This window comes from Nelusetta ayraudi, unplaced genomic scaffold, assembly GCF_046127955.1.
Source record: "Nelusetta ayraudi isolate G7.1 ecotype Tasmania unplaced genomic scaffold, CSIRO-AGI_Nayr_v1 ptg000173l, whole genome shotgun sequence".
Classification (NCBI taxonomy): domain Eukaryota; kingdom Metazoa; phylum Chordata; class Actinopteri; order Tetraodontiformes; family Monacanthidae; genus Nelusetta; species Nelusetta ayraudi.
The window spans coordinates 81,906-100,761 of record NW_027466222.1 but is presented as its reverse complement, the minus strand read 5'-3'; the positions used below and the strand labels follow the sequence as shown (position 1 = coordinate 100,761).

Here is an 18,856-nt window from a genome sequence, read left to right as displayed (position 1 = left end):
GGATAGAGTTCCAGGAGCGGAAAAAAAAAATCGAGCCAGCCAGGAGTCGAACCTAGAATCTTCTGATCCGTAGTCAGACGCGTTATCCATTGCGCCACTGGCCCGTTCGAATATTTCTGCCACACAGTGAGTACTTGTATGAGTTACTGAAGTTACACGATCATTATATATATAAATTATAAATATTATACATTCAGACCAACTAAATAGCAGAACAGACAACTCACGTGTCTCAAATCAGACATTGCACGCCTATTTTATTGTTCACCAGTGTTTTTTGTCCAGCGACGACCAAACATAATGGGGGATATACGCAGAAGAACATGGCAACCCCACTGCAAAACAGGAAGTGTGAGCGAGCGGGAAATTCGTCATGTGTTGTGAAAGCGTCAACACAGATCCCACCGCCCGACTTTAGGTTTCACGAACTTTACAGGTAATATTTAATATCTTACTATCAATATCCAAATGAGCTAATTCATTATATGCAATGTTTTATTTGTGTAACTTTGCACCTTTTCGGAAACGAAGACTGGACAACATGGTGACCATTTTCCGATTCATTCTTAATGCAGGTGAATCATGAGAGCTGAAATCGACAAAATAATTAGTCTCTCCGAGCGAGACAGCACCGACGAACTTCAGAACTTCTTCTCCTCCTTTACTAATGAACAGGTAACATCCGCCACGTTGATTGTACTTGAACGAAAACTTAGAATGCAGTGATTTGTTTGTAACACACCGATTTCACTGATTTACCTTCTAGCTCAAAACGTTGATTACCCAAGGTGCCCTCAATTGTAAGAAGATCGGGACAATGATGAAAGGCATATTTATGGGTAGGTTCACACAGTAGCAAGGAGTTAAGTAATTAAACATCATATCACACATCCATCACTTGGCCATCAGGTACTTTTGTAATACTACCCTATTGGTTTCAAAAGTTCCACACAATGCCACAGTCTCCAAGTAAGAAAAAGTATTCTTGTGTGCAGGTTCCCCGACCAACTCCACCGAAGGCTCAAACCGCAGACTTCTCGTGTACCAACACTGTATTCCTCTGTGTGAATCTGGGGATCTTCAAGCTGAGGTTGCAGCTGACATCATCGGGCTCCTGATGCTGGAGGTAGAAGACGCTGCTCCTCTGCAGTTCACTCTGAATAATGACGCTGGAACACATCAAGATCTGTGTAACTGCTCGGATCTGAAATGTCTCTCACAGACTCACACACTGAACGGGTCCTGCCTTGCACAACTGGCGTCTCTTTTTGTCGATGCCATCAAGGCTGGAAAAATGGGCAGTGGGAAATCCTTGGAGCTTTTTCCTACTGTGCTCACAGCTCTCTCTGCCTGCGAAGCTCTCACGTATGGTAAAGGTAAGTGCAAACTTCCACACTGAATGTTGTGACTCATCAGAGTCAGGCGTAGTGTTATCTGCATATCTTTTTTTTCTGCTTCTTATGATTTTAGGTGAACTGAATGGTGAAGAATACAAGAAGCAGCTGATCAACAGCCTCTGCTCGAGCAGGTGATGACATCAGGTGTCAACATGTCTAGCAGTGTCAAAGCTTTGTTTTAGACTATACACATATGTAAGCAGTAATGACAACTCTCCCACTGTTCCTTTTGAGATCATGTATTTAAATCTGAAGCTTTAATCTAGCTGCAGCTGTGTAATTGAAACAACTGTAGTAGAATTCATTCATTGTATTTGTTTTTTTTTCCTAAATCAGATGGGATCCACAGTGTGTAATTCATCTGACTACCATGTTCAGGTAACACCTTTCGTCATCAGGTCATCTTGTTCTCAGATACTGTTCGGATTTTATTGCTGCGCCACGTTTGCGTTCTTTCTGTTTCTTTGCATAAAGTGCAATGTTTGATACTTCATGCTGTCTCATGCCAGGGATGTGCCCTTGTCGGCCGACGAATTGCGGTTTTTGGTGGAGAAAGTGCTGAGGATGTTCACTAAACTGGATCTGCAGGAGATCCCACCGCTGGTTTATCAGCTGCTTCTTTTATCAGCAAAGGTTTAGGAACAGACTGCTGTCATCGAGATACGTTATCGAGCCGCGCCATCTGTCCCAGTGATCTGACTTTCCGCCTTGGTCTGTGCTCTTCAGGGTTGTAAGAAACAGATCTTGGATGGCATTGTCAGTTATTTCAAGGAGCAAGATGTCCGGCAGAAAGAAGAGCAGAAAGATGGAGAGTAGGTGGTTCACTCACAAATAGCCGCTCTTATTCTTGATCTTGGCCTCCTCATTCTGTTTGTCTGCTCTTATCGTTCCGTGCTCAGGAATCTGGATCTTGAGGTGCAGTCCATTCCACAAGATGAGTTGCGGCATGTAGAAGGAACCTCCATCCTCCACATAGTCTTTGCAATAAGACTCGACCATGAACTGGGGAGGGAATTCCTCAAAAGCTTTAAGGTTATTTTCTTCTGCCTCAACGCGCTCTTATTCCTTCTTTTGTATTGTATACTGACAAACCAGATGGAATATTTACAAAATCCATTGGACTAATGACACATCCGTCTGGCAAAATAAATCAGTCGTTATTGACATTTTCACAGACATCTTCTGGAGACCTGTGTCCATTCAGTGTGGCCTTGTTGCTGTCAGTGGCGCGGATCCAGCGGTATGAGGAGCAGGTGAGAAATGCAGTGTAAACATCTGTACTCTGTAAAAAAAAAAAAAAAAATTCTGCTAACATTTTCTTCCTGTCTGGTGGAGGTGTTTGACCTCCTGAAAGGAGCCATCATCAAAAACTTTAAGGACGAGCAGCTTCAGCAGGGCTCAAAATTCCTGCAGGACCTCCTGCCAGGACACTGCAGTGTGGCTCAGATGGTTCTGGACACGGTCAAAAACAGGTGAGACTCTCAGAAATGATGTGAAAACCAAAACTGTTTCTAATCCTCATTAAACAAGTTAAAATGTTCAGTTTGGTCACTGGTCTTTTCCCATGTTGCCATTTGTAGTTGTTTTCACATGGAACTAATCCTGCTCTTCTGATCTGCAGTGTGTTCGGTTGGGATCATGTGACTCAGGGCCTGGTGCAGCTAGGCTTCTTCCTCATGGACTCATTTGGACCCAAACCGGGACCTTTCGGGAAGACTGTGGAAGGATCGGCCACTGTAGCACGGACCCCGGCTCAGCTGGCGTGTAAGCTGGGACGGCGGGTGCTGCTGCAGGGCTTCAAGGTAGTTTTTTTTAATATGCAAGGAATTACTATCATTTGTACAATTAAAAATGAAATCAAAACAATAACTCGCACACATTTCCAGATGCATGAGCCGATCAGAGGAGAGATACTGGAGCAGGTGTTGAATCGACTGGTGACAAAGACGGCTTCCCCGGTCTCTCATTATTTGGGTAAACCTCAGTTGAAAAGCGAGTCCCACTGCTTCCATGGAATTTTTTTCTTGACTGTCTTCTCATCTGTACTCGCAGACCTTTTCTCTGACATTGTGATCTCCGCTCCCATGATGCTCCTTGAGTCATCAGCCAGACTGACAGAGACTTTTGACCATCTGTCGTACTTGCCCTTGACAACTGTCCAAGGTTTGCTGAAGGCCATTCAGGTACCTGAAAACACACACATACACAGGCACAGACAAACTGGAGCGGGATTTGTTCCTGTTGTTCATGACTTCTTTCCCATTCATTCATCAGCCTCTGCTTAAAGTCAGCATGTCCCTGAAAGACGCGTTGATTCTTGTTCTCCGCAAGGCCATGTTTTCCAGGTGTGTGCAGCTCGTACAATCAGTAGGATGGCTTTCAGTGCAGGAAATGCATCAGATGCATGATTCACTTCCAAGCAATAATCCTTTCATGGTGTGATTCTTTACCAGCCAACTCGATGGCAGGAAGTCTGCAGTCACTGGTTTCTTGTTGCTGCTGAAGAACTTCAAAGTGTTGGGCAGCTTGTCGTCCAGCCAGTGCAGCCAGGCCGTCTCATCCAGCCAGGTAGGTGTCAAGACCAGAGTATGTGCTGTTTGTGACGTGATTCAACGTTAAAATAAACCGTGTGCCGAAACCTGTCATCAGATCCAGGTGGACGTTCACTCTCGTTACAACTCTGCTGCCAACGAAGCTTTTTGCCTGGAGATCCTCAACAGTCTGCGCCGCTGCCTCGGCCAGCAGGCTGATGTGCGCCTCATGCTCTATGAGGTCAGAGGTCTCTCCTAGTGCTCTGTGTGTTCATATTTCACTGTTTACCTACAGTCACCATTTTGCACTCGACTTTTAAAATTCCATATTAACTTGTCAGCAACATACACTCCGTGTTTTGCAGCTTAAATCTCTGTTTAACTCTAATTCTGTTTTTTTTTTTTTTTCAGGGCTTCTACGACGTTCTTCGTCGCAACTCTCAGCTGGCGAGCTCCATCATGCAGACCCTCTTCACACAGGTGCGTTTGTGCGACTGGACGATTGGCCTGTTTTTCAAGTTATCCGCAGCGGCCCTAACTGTTGACTTGTGCACTTCCAGCTGAAAAGATACTACGAGCCTGAACAGGACCTGCTGCCACCAGTGAAATTGGAACCATGCATCACGGCCCACGGTGACCAAGTGTATCTCCAGGAGCCACTGGTAATCTCCAGATTGATTGATTGGTTGAAAAAGCGTGTTAAGGGTTTGTTAAAATCCTGTTTTTGTTGTTGTTTCCTGTCTTGAAGGCCCACCTGCTGAGCTGCACTGTGCACTGTCGCCTATGGCTGCAGAGCCTGCACCGTTCTGTCAACGGTGACGACGACGATGAGGAGGAGGAGGACGAAGAAGGATACCAGTCTGAACTCCAGACTATCTTGGACAGCATGACACGGCGCATGATCAAGAGTGAACTTGAAGACTTTGAACTGGTATAGATTCAAGTCAGGGATGTACAATATTGGGCTTTATAACCCTGCAGTGTGACTGATAACCGCTGGGTGACCCCTCACTGTTGATAGCCGCCACACAATTATGTCTTGAGCAGCTGGCCGTTTCAGGTAACAATGAATGGAGGAGCAAGTTACAAGGTGCAATGGCTGCAGGGAGGTGTATTGTTGCAAATATTTATATTCAGTTAAAGTATTAGGAAAGTAGTTTCTGTTGTAAAATTGCCAGCTATTGCCATTCCTTCAAAAAAAAGTTTGTAAGCTGAGTCATTCATCGTCTGGAGCTTCTGCAAGAAAACCTCTCAGATAGACGTTTTCTGTCTGTTCACCAGGACAAGTCGGCCGAGTTCTCGACGGTAACCAGCGTTGGCACCAAGAATAACATCTACGCCATCCTGGTGATGGGAGTGTACGAGGTGCTGATGGAGTACAACTTCATCAACGCAAACTACAGGTGAAGAGGCCTCTCCTGTTTTGTAACATGGTGACAGCAGAGTGGGGACTCAGGTTGTTTCCTCTGTGTGCACCTGTGGCAGTAAAAGCGGCTTCGAGGAACTTCTGGAGCTCTTCAACCGCCACCACAAGTTGTCTGAGATCTTGAGGGAGAAATCTGGGAAGGGTCGAGTCCCCTCACACAAGATCCCCCGCAGTCTCCTCTCCATGGGCTTCACAGCCAACCTAATTACTGTCCTCTTCAGGTAAATGCTCAGTTCCGTATACCATCAATTTCTGATTACACTGATTCAATTATAATGTATTGACCTGGAAACACTCACTTAAAGTCATAGTCACAGTGCAACTTTAAATTCTTCTAAAGCAGTGCAGTTTAAATTCATTTCCCTGCCAGAAATAGGCAATATTCACATTGATTGTCCCAACAATTCACATCTCAATTGCACACTTTAGTGTAGGTACTTCAAGTGATTAATGCTGTATGGGCTTTAGGATCAGGCTAGTTTCATGTGCTTGAAGAAAGAAAAATCCTACCACACCTCCAGAACATGATTGCTGGTTTGCAGTTGGTCGTCTCTCCTCGCCATCTGAAAGCTCCGTCAGCACCAAAGCCTGACCTGGTTTGATAACAGGCAGGAGGGTCATGAGCCTTCAATCGTGATACGCACACAGCTGTAAGGTGTTGAACCAGCATGGCTCACCAGTGTTGGTTCATCGGCAGAATATTGAAGCATTGAACTCGACCTTGAAATGATAGAAAAGGCAAAACTTTGTGTCCACACGTCTTAAACTGACTCACCAAGTCAACAAGAAGAGTTGATTCAGTTGATTCTCGGCTCCCACTTCCAGCCTGCTGGTTGGTGACTGGTGTGTTTACCCTCTGTAAAGTCAAATGCATTTGTTGAGCGACCAGAGGCTGCATCTGATTGGCTTATACAACGTATCATTTTGTATCTTTCAACATTGAACGTTATTTTCCATTCTAATTACAACCACTGTGACGTTGTCGCACACAGGGACAGCACTCTGAGCAGGGAGGAGGCCCTGTCAGTGCTGCGCTCTAGTGGAGACTTTGTGCGTTACGCACTCAGCGTGGCCGTGCAGAAGATCCAGCAGCTGGAGGAAACCGGACACACGGACGGGCCGGACGGGCAGAACGCAGACAAAACATTCCGTTTCCTCTGTGACATGACGAGGTCAGAGGCTGTGGCTTCACTCACAGCCATTTGCGGATGGAGGCCTGGATTCCCTTTCACCCCACAGCACACTTTCCCCTCTGCCTCTGTTTAACGGCAGCGTGCTGATGTGGCGTTACACCAACATCCCCAGCGTGGTGGAGGACGCAGGGAAGAAGGAGAAGCGCTGCAGCCTCTCCTACATGTGTCTGGAAGGTCTGCTGAGGATCTTCACCACCTGCCAGGAGCGATATCCAGAAAAGATGTCCCAGCTGCTCTCCAAAATGGGTCAGAGACACACACACACACACACACACACACACACACACACACACACACACACACACACACACACACACACACACATTAGATTAGATCTTCTCCATCATAAACTGCTTTAATCAAGCCCTGTCTGCATATCCTGAAACATGTTGCTCATGCTTTCATTGACGGTATCACCAAACCTCACTGAACATCTGCACAAACGCAGGTTGCAACTTGTTTAAATGACTTCCTATGTCATGTTTATTGTCTGTATTTTATTTGTGTTGCTTGTGTTGTTACCGTTCACTGTATAGTACTGATTTGTGTTATGTCCTTTCCTACAAATAATAAACAATTTCAACGACAACACAGACGCACAATGAACAGCGAAAGCAAAAGGTGTCTGCACCCGACAGCAAGTGGGTTCATCGCCTGTTGATTTCTCCACAGACGTCTCGGATGACAATGACGCAGATGACGAAACGGAGATAAACTTTTTCTACATCAGACAGTTTCAGGTACTCGACAGTAAAATTTTATTGAAAAAAATGTAAAGGTTAAAATTCAAAATGTTTGTGTGTCCAAAATGATCTCTTCACCTGTATGTACTTTCTCCACACATCATTAGAGGGCGCTGTTTGCTCAGCTAAGTGGGAGCGAAGACGACTTCAACAGCAAAGAGGCGCAGCTGCTGGTGAGCATCTTGACGGTGCTCTCCCGCCAGCTGCAGCCCTCCTCTAAACAGGTGGGTTGAACGACTGAAGGGAGCCAACCGCTCACCACCAACTCTGCAGTTTTCCCGTCTGATCAGTTAACACGTCCGTCCCTCTGCAGTTTGTTCAGATGATCACGTGGACTGTTAAAATCTGCAAGGAGACAAGTTTTGGTAGGTGACCGATGAGTTTGTGGTTGTTAACCACAGTGGGGAAGCCAGAGGTGTGAGGAGGCTGAGGTCTTATTTAATGTCTCCTACAGAGGATTCACCTTTCTGCAAGGGTCTGCTGTCTCTGCTCTTCAGTCTGCACGTCCTCTACAAGAGTCCCGTCAGCCTGCTGCTGGAGCTCTGCCAAGACATCCACAGCCAGCTGGGAGACATTGATGAGGTGCGTGCAAATACACAGAGGTAGCAGGCACAAAGAGATCCTCTCCGTAATGTGAATAAGATGATGCACTGAGTTGGAACGGTCGTTAGCAGCAAGCTACAGATCTCTTGGGATCAATACGAGGCCGTTCTCCTCCTCTTCTCTCACTCTCATCAGAATGTGGAGGTGGAGAAGCGGTCACACTTTGCCGTCGTCAACATTAAGACTGCAACCACAGCAGCAGTGAGTTGTTGATTTTGTCCTTTCACTTGATGTCCGTTGGCTGTTTGTGCATTTAGAACATCCAGAGTGGAAAATTTGGCTTGATTTATGATTTTTACACTGGTAAAAGCTTAAGATACTGCCCATAAATACATTAATAAAAGTGAATACTCGTAGTAGAGCAAAAAGTATTGTTTTTTTTCTCCTCTTAGACTGGTTCTCATACATGTAAGAATATACATAGGGCAATAAGGGTCTTGCCCCTATTTGCGCCACCATGTTTAAAGGAAGCCCACCTGACAGTGGCCTAAATATGAAAGGCACTGTGGGATCATTAAAGGTCTTCTATCCTACTCCAGTTACTGGGCCTGTCGCAGGCTGACCGAGTGCTGGACGAGGTCGACTGGCTGCTTGCTCGCAAGAAAAGCCAAACGACCTCCGACAGGTCGAGTTCAGGTGAGGAAACCTCATCACGCCAGCGCGCGGTTGGGGGGGGGGGGCAGTGCGTCTCTCTCCGTGTACGTTGACGTGGGTTTCAATCTTTTCGCAGGCGACGCCACGCAGGCCGACGACAAGCAGGATCCGGTGGAGAAAGCGGTGACGCTGCAGCTCGGGACGCTCCTGACGGCGCTGAGCGAGCTGGTGCAGACGCCTCTGATGCTCGGCACCTCCTCCGTCACACTGCTGAGGGGACTGACCCGCACGTACGGAACCCTCACCACGCTGGCCAAACACGTAGGTTCCGAACTTACCGCCTGCTTGTGCGACGGCAGAGCGCAGAAAGTTTGCCCGACGTGACACGCGCCGTCTCCCATGTGTTCTCTCAGTACGTTCAGGCGTGCAGCAGCCAGCAGGGGGCACTGCCGGCACGCTTTGAGAAGCTGGTGAGTGTCGCTGCCGTCTTGATCCGCCATCCAACCACCTTTTTTTCAATCCAGCGTTGTCAAGCACGTCTGTGGTTTTGTGCACAGGTCAAACTGTCGGGATCCCACCTGACACCTCAGTGCTACACGTTCATTACATACGCACAGGTAAAGACTGCACTTAGAGTGCACCGAAAAATAAATATTTATTTTGGCTTTGAATCAGTGTTGAAGTTTTCTGCTGTAAGTGAATAAATATCAAGCAATTTAAAAAATAGTGCTTTGAGAGATCCTCCATCCTCAAAAATCATATAATAAATACTTGTATGAAAACTTATTCCCACCTTGTCAAGCAAACAATGCTGACTGCTGCTGCTGTTGTCTTCTGTGCCTTTGCTTAGGGTGGAGAAGAAAATGGGGATGAAAAGAAGAAAAAGAAAAGGAATGAAATGAACGCAGCTGCTTCTGTAAGAAATGAATTCTCTCAAAATCTTTCCATAAAGCAGCGTAGACAGACTGTACAAGCAGATCTACAGAGCCTTGAACAAATACGTGTACAACTCTTTCCTTTTCGTCCTCATGGCAGGCCAAACTCCTGCGGGACACCAAAGCCATCCCCAACTTGATCTTCAGCATTGAGCAGTATGAGAAATTCCTCATTTTGCTCTCAAAGAAATCAAAGGTTTGCCTGAACAATGGTCTATCGGCACACATATCCCTGGACCTGGTTTCAATGCCGTGTGCTCTGTCAGACCTTTCGGTGACCACGTGTGTGTCTTTTGATGTCCAGGTCAACCTGATGCAGTACATGAAGCAAAGCACCTCCAGAGATTTCCGCATCAACACGGCCACTCTGGAGGCGGCCCTGCAGGAGCAGGACAGCAACGGCGAGGTAACGCAATCTAATGTTGTGACCAACGACTTTTTTGCTGAAATGTTTTTTCTTCCAAGTGGTGGATGAGAGAACAGCGTCTGTTTCCACAGGAGGTGGAGGGAGTTCAGGAGGAGGAGGAGGAGGAGGAGGAGACACCGGAGCCCAAGCACAAGAAGAGGAAACAGTAGTTGTGACGATTTATCTCCACGTTTTTGACGTCCTCGATGTCGTTGGTTCAGACAAAGCCGAGTTTGTTCCGCTGAGTTACTTTCCTTTGTTCAGAGATCCTCCGGTGACGTCCATGATTTGGTAGATGTCCAGGGCTTCACCTGCACAATATTTGGACATGGTTTTCTCATGTGGTTTGTGTTGACTGGATTCAAAAGTAAAGGCTCGTTGCTAACCGGGCAGTTCTCACCTGAATGACCTCATGGCCCAAAGTGCATTTAAAATGTAATACAAATTCTTACTTCATTTTGTGCTTGCAGAACTGAGTAGAGCTTTTTATTATACTTTTTATTTACACTTTTCCCTAATGGGGTCTAATGTTAACTTGTATTTATTCTTACAAATGAATGTGCTTTATGGCTGTTTTATCTTTGCTCGTAACACAGTGGAGTGTGGTGTGATGTAATAAAAATAAATTGTCACTGTTTGTGTCAACAACAAAAAAAATTCTGTTTCCATAACTTATCTGTGCTCCAGATGCAATATGGAAAACCTAACTGAAGGGTGGTGACTCACCTGGCGATAGGCTGTATCTGCGTTCCAGGCCCGCTGGGTTGGACGGGGTCACGCAGTCCATGTGGACCTCCTTTCTGAGACACTGGTCGATGTCGACGGCGCTGAAAAAGGCCACAGACTGGGGAAGGTCCTGCAGGCCCAGGGCGTGAGCAAACATACACCTGCACACACACACACATCGATTTAGGATTTTTAAATTTGCAAAAGCTGAACATTCTGGCCATAAATACATTAATAAACTACTACACTCGCAGTACAATAAAAATAATTAGGTTTTCCTACCCTTAGAATATTTATATACTCATATCTATAAAATAATATACATTCAATAAAGCAATAAAGGTTCGCTGCCATCTTGCACTGCCATTTTCTAAGGAAGTCCACCTAACAGTGGCCTAAATATGAAAGGTGCTGTCAGCAGGGCTGCCTTTAAAATTTTACACACTGGAGCTTTAATGTCAAAGACGCGTTTATATTAAAACTGAGCCGACCTGGTGAGCAGGTTGGTGATCTGCAGCGCCAGCGCCGCCCGGTGGCGGTCCTCGCTGCACACCAGGTAGCGCACCTCGTCGTGGATGCTGATGCAGAAACGGGCGTCGACGTCGTGCTCCTCGCAGAGCCACTTCATGGCCACCAGCATCAGGTGAAGGTAGTCCACGGCAGAGCTCTGGACCACCCAGTTCACTCTGCTGGTGATGAACTGAGGGAGTGCAGCAGCACACAAAGACACCACTCTTAAAGACTGCACGTCCAGGAAGTGGAGGCCTGGCTGGATAAACAGCATTATGTGCAGTGACCGGCTCTCCAATGAGGCAACGAAGCCTTCAAAACTGCTTCTCCACTTGAAGACCAAAGACCCAAGAAAAACAGCATATATCACTCCTGTCATGTTGTTGACTAATAAAGTTGCAAACAAGTAGACAGTGGATTCACATGTATCAATATTACTATACATCATCATATATAATAATAAATGGGATATTATTATGTATTATTATATGAAGAAAATATGACAGTTGTCATGTGTTCATTTGTTGCATTTATCTCTTTTATACACCTTAAAGGCTGGTCCCTGAAAACATTGCCAGACATTAAACTGGTCTGTGGTGCAACACAGGTTCACAGAGTGACTTCCTCCCACCTCGTCCTGCACTGCTCCAGGCTCCAGTGCTCTGCTGATCCTGCAGCCCAGCACCGGAGTGGCCGGCTGGCCAGAATGAGCGATGTCCTCCAGCTTATTGAACATGTCCGACTCCGTCCCTCCGGCCCACTCGCGCTTCTCCACCAGCTCCCACTTCTTTCGCCGCGAGCTGGAGGGTTTCAAAGAGGCGCAGAGAAGAGAGAGAGAATAGAAGAATACGGTTCCAAGACGTCAAGTCACATCTGTTTCCACGTGCTGCTCGCGCCCTCACCTCTGAGACGCCAGCCTGTTGATTCTCCGCAGGTCCTGCAGGGAGACGCTCCCGTGTTCGTCCCGCTCCACCTCCACGCCCAGTTCACCCACCAGCCACTCGCCCTCTTCAGACAGTTGGTATCTGGGAAAACATGCAGAACCGGCACTCTACACTGCAATATGCAAAACCTTTGAACTTGTAAAAGTTGAAGTTCACCCTTTTTTAGAGAAATCTCTGAAAGTGGGAAGTAATGAAATACAAACACTTTGTTACTGTACTTGAGTAGATTGTTTAGGTATCTGTTCTTTATTTATAAAGTATTTTTCTGTCAACTTTTTACTTTTACTACCTACATTTGTACACAGATATCTCTACTTTCTGTACTTTTGTTTAAAAGATACAAATTCTGTTTGAAGTGATTCACTTATTAATTATAATTGTTATTGTTGCTTGGAAGGAGTTGAAACAGTACTTTCACTTTTAACAGAGTATACTTTACACAAAACATATTGAGACACACAGCAGGGCACCCTGCTAAAGTCAATTTGACATCCCGGTGACGTTTAGTCAAACATCCAACTCAGTGACTTGGGTACCGACCTGCGTATGCCCTTGGTCAAGGCGTACATCTGCCTGGCCTTGCTGGAGGCTTCTGTCTGACTGAGGCGGTGGTTGAACTGCAGCAGCAGCCGCTCGGCGAAGGGCTGTCCCGCTCCGTAGATGCGTCCGTAGTTGAAGACCTTGGCGTGCTCGCGGCTGATGCCCACCGTTTCGGCCGTGCGGCTGTGCAGGTCGGTGCCTTGGCTCTTCTTTCCCTGCAGGGTCATCCAGCCGAACGCCGTGCAGCCTGCAGCCGGGCGGAGACAAGGGTTTTCTTTAAATATGAGCCACTACTACTACTACGAACTACTCGAGTTGTCGCACAATCTTGCGAATCCTGGCGTGAACGATCGAGCTGCCTTGCTAGACGCCACCACTTGGTGGGACAGCACGGTTTCTAAGCGCCAACACGCCGCAGACGCTTTCAGTGGAAGGACGGGTCAAAGGTCGGCAATCTCACCGTGCATGCGGGCGAAGTGGGCCTCTCCCAGCACGGCGGCGATCCACAGCTCCTGCGAGTCCACGTCGGCCCCCACCAGGTGGTACCCGGGCGGCACCTGCACCATGGCTTTCAGCTCGCTGCCCACTCGGTCCCGCTGCGGGCGCAACAAACAGCTTGATTTTGGCTCCTACTTCAGGCGAGTCAAGCGCAGGGTTTGGGTTTGTCCTCGGGTCGTACCTGAGCGTTGCTGGCGGTCAGCCACGTCGGCTCCACGGCCCGCCGGGTGACGGTTCCCGCCGTGATGACCTGAGGTAGTATGGCGCCGTACTGGGCCTCCTTGTCGAAATCTTTGTGTCTTTAAGAGACAGAAGTGGGCGACGCACACATGAATGCCACCTGGATCCACTTTAGTGGCAGGCAGTCGAACCCGGACACTGTTAAAAGTGCGACACAAACCTTCTAACAACATGAGGAAGTTCTCCCTTCCGCAGCCACAGCACCCTCTGGGAGCTGCAACGCAGAGACAAAGTCAACGCCGCTTCTCAGCAGACAAAGTGACATCACGATAGCGAGTGATGCTACCTGATGCGTTTGTGGGCGTTCCTCCAGAAGGAGATCATTTTGTTGATCTCCAGAGCTCGAGCAGCGTTGGTGCCGCCGCGTCCCGCCCTCATAGTGCCGTCTTCCATCTTGGACAGGAAGTCTTTTGAAAAGGGACTGCCCACGTTGTTGTGATTGCCATCCTTAAAAAAAACAAAAAAACAACCACCACCATGACAACGAACAAAGCAAAAACATGTTCAGTAAGAAATAGTGTGTGATTCAATGATGGACTGAGATGTCCCGTGGTAACTTTACCTTGTGTGGCAACTTAAAGAACCAGCAGCCCGGGATGTCGACGTCGGTGTAGGGGCCGTTTCCATGGTGATAATGGCACTGACTCTGCTCTGAGGCATGTGGTGGATCCTTGGACCGTGGCAGACAGAAGAAGTGAACCATGTCACGATTATTCATCTTGATCACAAGAACGGGATGTAAAGATGAGCCTTGTTGCCAGCATGATTAGAAGAAGAAGAAGCTTTATTGTCATTTGTACTCAATACAATGAAATTCCGTTTGGCAACATCTCTCAAGTAGCAGCATACACATTAGGTAAAAGTTTAAAAAACGAGATAAAGTGCAACTGAAGTTTTAAAAAAACAATTACATAAACATAGTTATAAAATCGTATATGAATAAATAAACTGTGCAAATAGTTTTATTGCAGTTGATTATCACAGCATCTTACGGTTACACACTGAACGCAAAACTAAACCAACAAAAAAAGGCCAGAGATTAAATGTTGTGGTTCAGCTTGGTGTAGACAACACTGTAGACTTACAGGATTAAGATGAATCCCAGTTACCCAATGTACTGCCCTCCTTCCATTTTCCTCGACCAGTCTGTCCTGGGAATCCAACTGTTCCACCTTCAGACGACACAAGAAACACAGCACAGAGACGATCAATCAACCGTCACATCTGAGGTCCGATCAGTGATCGACGCAAATCATTCCTCTCAGTGAACGCTCTTGAAAATGATAAGGAATGACATGACATACAGTGCAGATATACAATGTAACAGGTCCACGTACCTTTGCCCACACTGTGCTGTCGGTCAACATGAGGTCGTCTGAGGGGTCGCTGTCCAGGTAATCCGGCTGCTCTTTGCTGTTATCCTCACAGTGCTCTTTGTAAATTCTCTCGATGGCTCTGTGAGAGAAAACGCTGCCTGGTGACACGTCGCAAGCTTTGGAGATCTCTAGCTGCGTTTCCGTGACACTTTTACACAAAATAAAAGTGATATTCCTAAGATTTCGACAAAGTACAATTGTGACTTTGCAGGCGTTTCCATTGAATGGTGTGAAGTACATAAGCCGGAATTCTCGTCAAATCTGGTCCAGTGAGACCCCACTGCGAGGAGGATGGAGGTACAAAATCTCTTGCATAAACCTACATTTTGATGTTGTTTGCTGTCCAGAATGGTTGTTATATTTTTCTCTTTGATTACTTATAAAAGAAATTCTGTCTCCTGCTCGGTCCAAACATAACACGCCATTTTCACTGGTCAGTGAACTGGTCATGTGACCCTGTACATCACGTCCGCTGACATGTAAATGCCAAAAAAGTGTTTCCATGACACTTTTGCGATATACCTCTGTATGGATATGTCTGAAAAACCTCCTCATGAGAGCATCAAAACCTTTTAGCCATATTTGAGAGTTCTTTCCAAGTTGAGCTGCTTCCATCACCAGTTTCTTATTGCGATATTTAGGTTTTGAGCATGGAAACGCAGCTCCTGTGGATGCAATCCATTATTTCCGTCTGACTCTGTGTTTCTGTGTGACTGTACCTGTGAGGGCACACCGGCCCAGTAGTTTCCTCCGGAGCCACCAGGTTGTCCCTGCGCCCCGGCACCAAGTAGCCCCAGCCGTGTTTCTCTGTGTAATGCAGAGGGAATCCATCCCATGTCAAACCCATCAGCTTTGGAGTGACTCTCATCTGCAGGCTGATGAGGCTGGCTCCAGGGGACCAGCTGTCCTCCTCAGACATCTTCTCACACAGCTTGCGATACCAGCTGAGGCAGGCAGGGAGGTGTTAAAAAGAAGAGAGACGTCCATCAGTGGTTGCTGGAAAGCAGAAATGTTAACGGCGAGGAGATTGTCTGGGAGCAGTTTTACCCTGGGTGTCCTGGAAGATGTTGTCTTCTCTTAGGAAGCCGACTCACAGTTTCCTTCAACTTCTCCACAGCAGACCTGCTGGGGCAGGGGCCTGCCAGTTCTTCCTCAGAGGGTGGGCCTGGATCTAGTGAGGTTGTCTGTATCTTAGGCCTCATGCATAAAAATGTCTTAGCGGTTTCAAATGAACAGCAGTAGCAACACAAGGCTCGTACCTTCTTCTATTTCTGGAAGAGGAGTAGCAGCTGGTGTCTTCTTGCCACTTTTCTTCTTGCTCACTGCCACCTTTTTCTGCTTGAACTCCTGCACATCCCACTCCAGATCCCAGAGCCAGGGGTCTTCTTTGAACCTAGAAACCAACACACAGGGATGGTAAACCTTTCACAAATAACCATTTTAAACTGTGGCGTGAAAAAATTCACCTGTCATCATGCAGCAGCTGACACGCATCATCTGCCAGAGCCATGAGAGACTTCTTCATCTCTCGCTGGAGCTCCTCATAAACATCCTGAGAGTCCTCCAGGTAGCGGCACCAGCTTTGATTGACAGGGAGGTAGCTCACGCCCATCTCTAGCATGCCAGCAAACGTCACTGGATGAGGACATCTTGTAAAAAGAGACAAACATTAGGATCCTCCTGGAAAGGCGAGAAAATAATGATTATGAGGTGAGAATGACCAACCTTTCCTGGAAAAGAGGAAGCTGCTCTACAAAGACCTGATGTGTAGCTTCAACGTCAAGGGCGCAATACTGCATCAGCTCCTGTAGAGGTCACCAAAGGCCGCATTAGCGTCTGAACAACACTGCATACAGAAATCAACAGTTGAGGTGAGAACAAATATGCTGCAAAGCACCACAGTGTACAGAGACACGGGTTGAATGGAAACACCTTGCCAGGGCATATTATTAAAGAAAATAGAAAGCGTTGTCTCACAACCTTTCTGAAAAGCCATCTTTTCAGACTTTTGTCATTTCGCTGCACATCCTGCACGAGCATGTGACGAATAAAGTTCTTGAATCTCTTCACTGAACAGCTTTCTGCTGATACTTAGTTGTAGTAGTCGTTGTGTTTTGTTATTGTTGTGGCAACTGTTGCTGTGAAATGTTGTAATGGGCTTAAGCATTTACATTACTGTCTAAAGTGTTTTGTCGCTGTGGTTATTGTTTTTGTTGTTTTACATATATATTTGTTGTGTAATGACTCTCTGACCTGGAAGTTGTTCCTGACATCCACCATGCTACCCTTCACAAATATCTCTCTGGCCTCCTTCTGCAGGGGAGGCCCTCCGACGTACAGAGAATGGACATCTGCCAGGTTGTTAATGCTGCTGATGTTCACCCAGTCCCAGGAGCCAATCTACATAGGAAAGGTGTTACTTTGACAAGTAATTCAATCATATACGGTACGTTGGCAAACATCGCAATATCATGTGCACACACCGAGGGTCCCTGCTTTTTTTGCCCAGCTTTTTTCAAATGTTGCTTGACGTCCTGAAGCCCCCTCTTCTTGCCCAGCTTACAGGCCATCCACAGTGTACGCTGAAACCCAGTCAGTCCGGAGATGGCCATGTGAAGGCTCATGGTGTCCATGAAACGCACTTTGGAACCCTTAAAAACAAAAAAAAAAGACCATCTTGGCACAACTCCCATATATATAGAAGGTAGGGCCACATTTCAATACTTGCCTTCAGTAAGTATTGCTCCTTGATGAAGGATCGGTCAAAACTGACATTATGGCCCACTACAAGTATTTCCTTCCACCGACCGGCCGACGGGTTCACAGAGTTGACGGGCGTCTCCAGGGGAATAAGGTCAGCCAGGGTCAGCTGGTTTGACCAGGAGTAGCGCTCCTCAATCAGACGCTTGCTGCACCAGGAGTACCTCAAGTAAAAGAAATATGAATATAAGTAAATGTATATCACATTGTTTTACAACATTCTGAGGTAGCTTGTTCTTTACCAGTTAGTGGGAGACACAGCTACAGCCAGAGTGGGACACTGTCCCTCCGACATGCAAACTTCCACGTCAAAGACCATTGCCGTCTCCTTGGGGAAGTCCACCTTCTGACTCTGACCACCGGGCTCGTAACGAGTCCAGCCGGCCTCCCACTTCCACTCCTGCGGCATGGGAGGGAGCTTCGCCACCTGCAGCGTGTGGGCGGCTTCAAGGTAGGGGAGACTCTGCGTCTGCGCCAAGGTACGAAAGTGCTCATCAATGTTCTTGCCGTACATTTTTGGAAGTTTCAGCTCCACATCTGGCAGCAGCGAAGTGTCTTTGCCCCACAGCTGGTGTTTCTGCAGGTGGCAAACGCTGCGCTCCACGTCGTCCTCCCTGTACTCTGGTTCGAGCCCACGGAAGATCTGCCTGTGGAGGTTCTTTGATAACATCTGGATGTTAAGGGGGTTCCTGCGGGTCTCTGCGGCGTCCTCTCCCCGGATGGAGTCCGGCTTGGTGGAGTAAAGGCAGCGCAGACTGGTCCATTGTGGGCCGATGGAGATCCTTTGCGGAAGACAGCGTGAAACCTGCAGCATCACCTCATGAGGACGTCACGCCAGAGTTACCTGGACAATATCCACAAGATCGGAGTCAGGACACGACACGACTTTGTTCTAGTTCACCTCTTGAATTGAAGGAAAAACAAAAACAAAACTTAGAACACGAGCACATATGCGTTTAACTGCGGGACGTTGCTGAGGAGCACACAGTATACGGACGCGCACATCATCAGTCATGTCTATTACCGAACAACAAGGTGAAACGAAATCAAGTAAGTCACGAAGCAGGTTCGATAAACTAACCATAGAAGAAACAATCATTCTCAATAAGTTACTCAAAACGACCAACCTGCTCAGTTTTGTTGTCTAACCAAAGCTAACCTTCAACAGAACACTGGCGGGGAAGATGTAAATATTCGCAGGCATTTCCTCCCTATCCGCGTAGCCGTCGAATGCAAAGACTCCTCACTCCATGTGTGTTTAAAGGCATGTACTCAACCACTTTTGGAAAGTTTATCGGCGGCGCTCAGCAGTCAAACACTGCGGTGTCTCTGCCCCCTGCTAACGCATGCCAAACAGGGGGATAGCAACACGTCTTAGCGGCACCTAGCGGTGCGGAGGTCTCCGTTTGAACAAAGTGATTAAAACAAGCTGTG

At 47.1% G+C, this 18,856-nt stretch overlaps 2 protein-coding genes and 1 non-coding gene across 5 annotated transcripts; 1 reads left to right on the top strand and 2 right to left on the bottom strand.

Annotated features, from left to right (window-relative positions):
- Positions 1 to 31: 31 nt before the first annotated feature.
- trnar-acg (transfer RNA arginine (anticodon ACG)) lies at positions 32 to 104 on the bottom strand. The gene has a single exon. It is a non-coding gene; the product is annotated as a tRNA-Arg (tRNA).
- Positions 105 to 294: 190 nt separating this feature from the next.
- fanci (FA complementation group I) lies at positions 295 to 10,058 on the top strand. 3 transcript variants are annotated; one of them, XM_076014748.1, is made up of 38 exons: positions 295 to 436; positions 576 to 675; positions 767 to 839; positions 996 to 1,126; positions 1,223 to 1,376; positions 1,471 to 1,528; positions 1,734 to 1,775; positions 1,907 to 2,030; positions 2,124 to 2,209; positions 2,297 to 2,429; positions 2,573 to 2,650; positions 2,733 to 2,869; positions 3,019 to 3,199; positions 3,284 to 3,371; positions 3,450 to 3,580; positions 3,672 to 3,742; positions 3,851 to 3,965; positions 4,047 to 4,169; positions 4,340 to 4,408; positions 4,489 to 4,590; positions 4,677 to 4,859; positions 5,210 to 5,331; positions 5,414 to 5,575; positions 6,347 to 6,526; positions 6,627 to 6,793; positions 7,220 to 7,287; positions 7,398 to 7,514; positions 7,604 to 7,655; positions 7,745 to 7,872; positions 8,029 to 8,094; positions 8,433 to 8,529; positions 8,624 to 8,808; positions 8,901 to 8,957; positions 9,045 to 9,104; positions 9,338 to 9,403; positions 9,523 to 9,618; positions 9,727 to 9,828; positions 9,921 to 10,058. In XM_076014748.1, exons 2-38 carry the CDS (start codon positions 583 to 585, stop codon positions 9,996 to 9,998), a joined length of 3,975 nt encoding a protein of 1,324 aa, XP_075870863.1. In that variant the 5' UTR covers positions 295 to 436; positions 576 to 582; the 3' UTR covers positions 9,999 to 10,058. The 3 variants fall into 3 exon arrangements, with proteins under 3 accessions (XP_075870863.1, XP_075870862.1, XP_075870861.1); XM_076014747.1 differs by having other exon boundaries at positions 9,523 to 9,828; positions 9,930 to 10,058; XM_076014746.1 differs by having other exon boundaries at positions 9,523 to 9,828.
- Positions 9,126 to 18,780, bottom strand: polg (polymerase (DNA directed), gamma). Its single transcript, XM_076014749.1, has 23 exons — positions 18,550 to 18,780; positions 17,665 to 18,266; positions 17,391 to 17,586; positions 17,146 to 17,313; positions 16,916 to 17,062; positions 16,388 to 16,467; positions 16,129 to 16,311; positions 15,922 to 16,055; positions 15,710 to 15,833; positions 15,382 to 15,606; positions 14,624 to 14,741; positions 14,372 to 14,458; positions 13,849 to 13,956; positions 13,573 to 13,733; positions 13,447 to 13,500; positions 13,228 to 13,345; positions 13,009 to 13,144; positions 12,549 to 12,795; positions 11,967 to 12,089; positions 11,696 to 11,864; positions 11,046 to 11,254; positions 10,555 to 10,715; positions 9,126 to 10,139 (listed from the first exon to the last, which is right to left on the bottom strand). Exons 2-23 carry the CDS (start codon positions 18,234 to 18,236, stop codon positions 10,075 to 10,077), a joined length of 3,585 nt encoding a protein of 1,194 aa, XP_075870864.1. The 5' UTR covers positions 18,237 to 18,266; positions 18,550 to 18,780; the 3' UTR covers positions 9,126 to 10,074.
- Between the last annotated feature and the right edge of the window lie 76 nt (positions 18,781 to 18,856).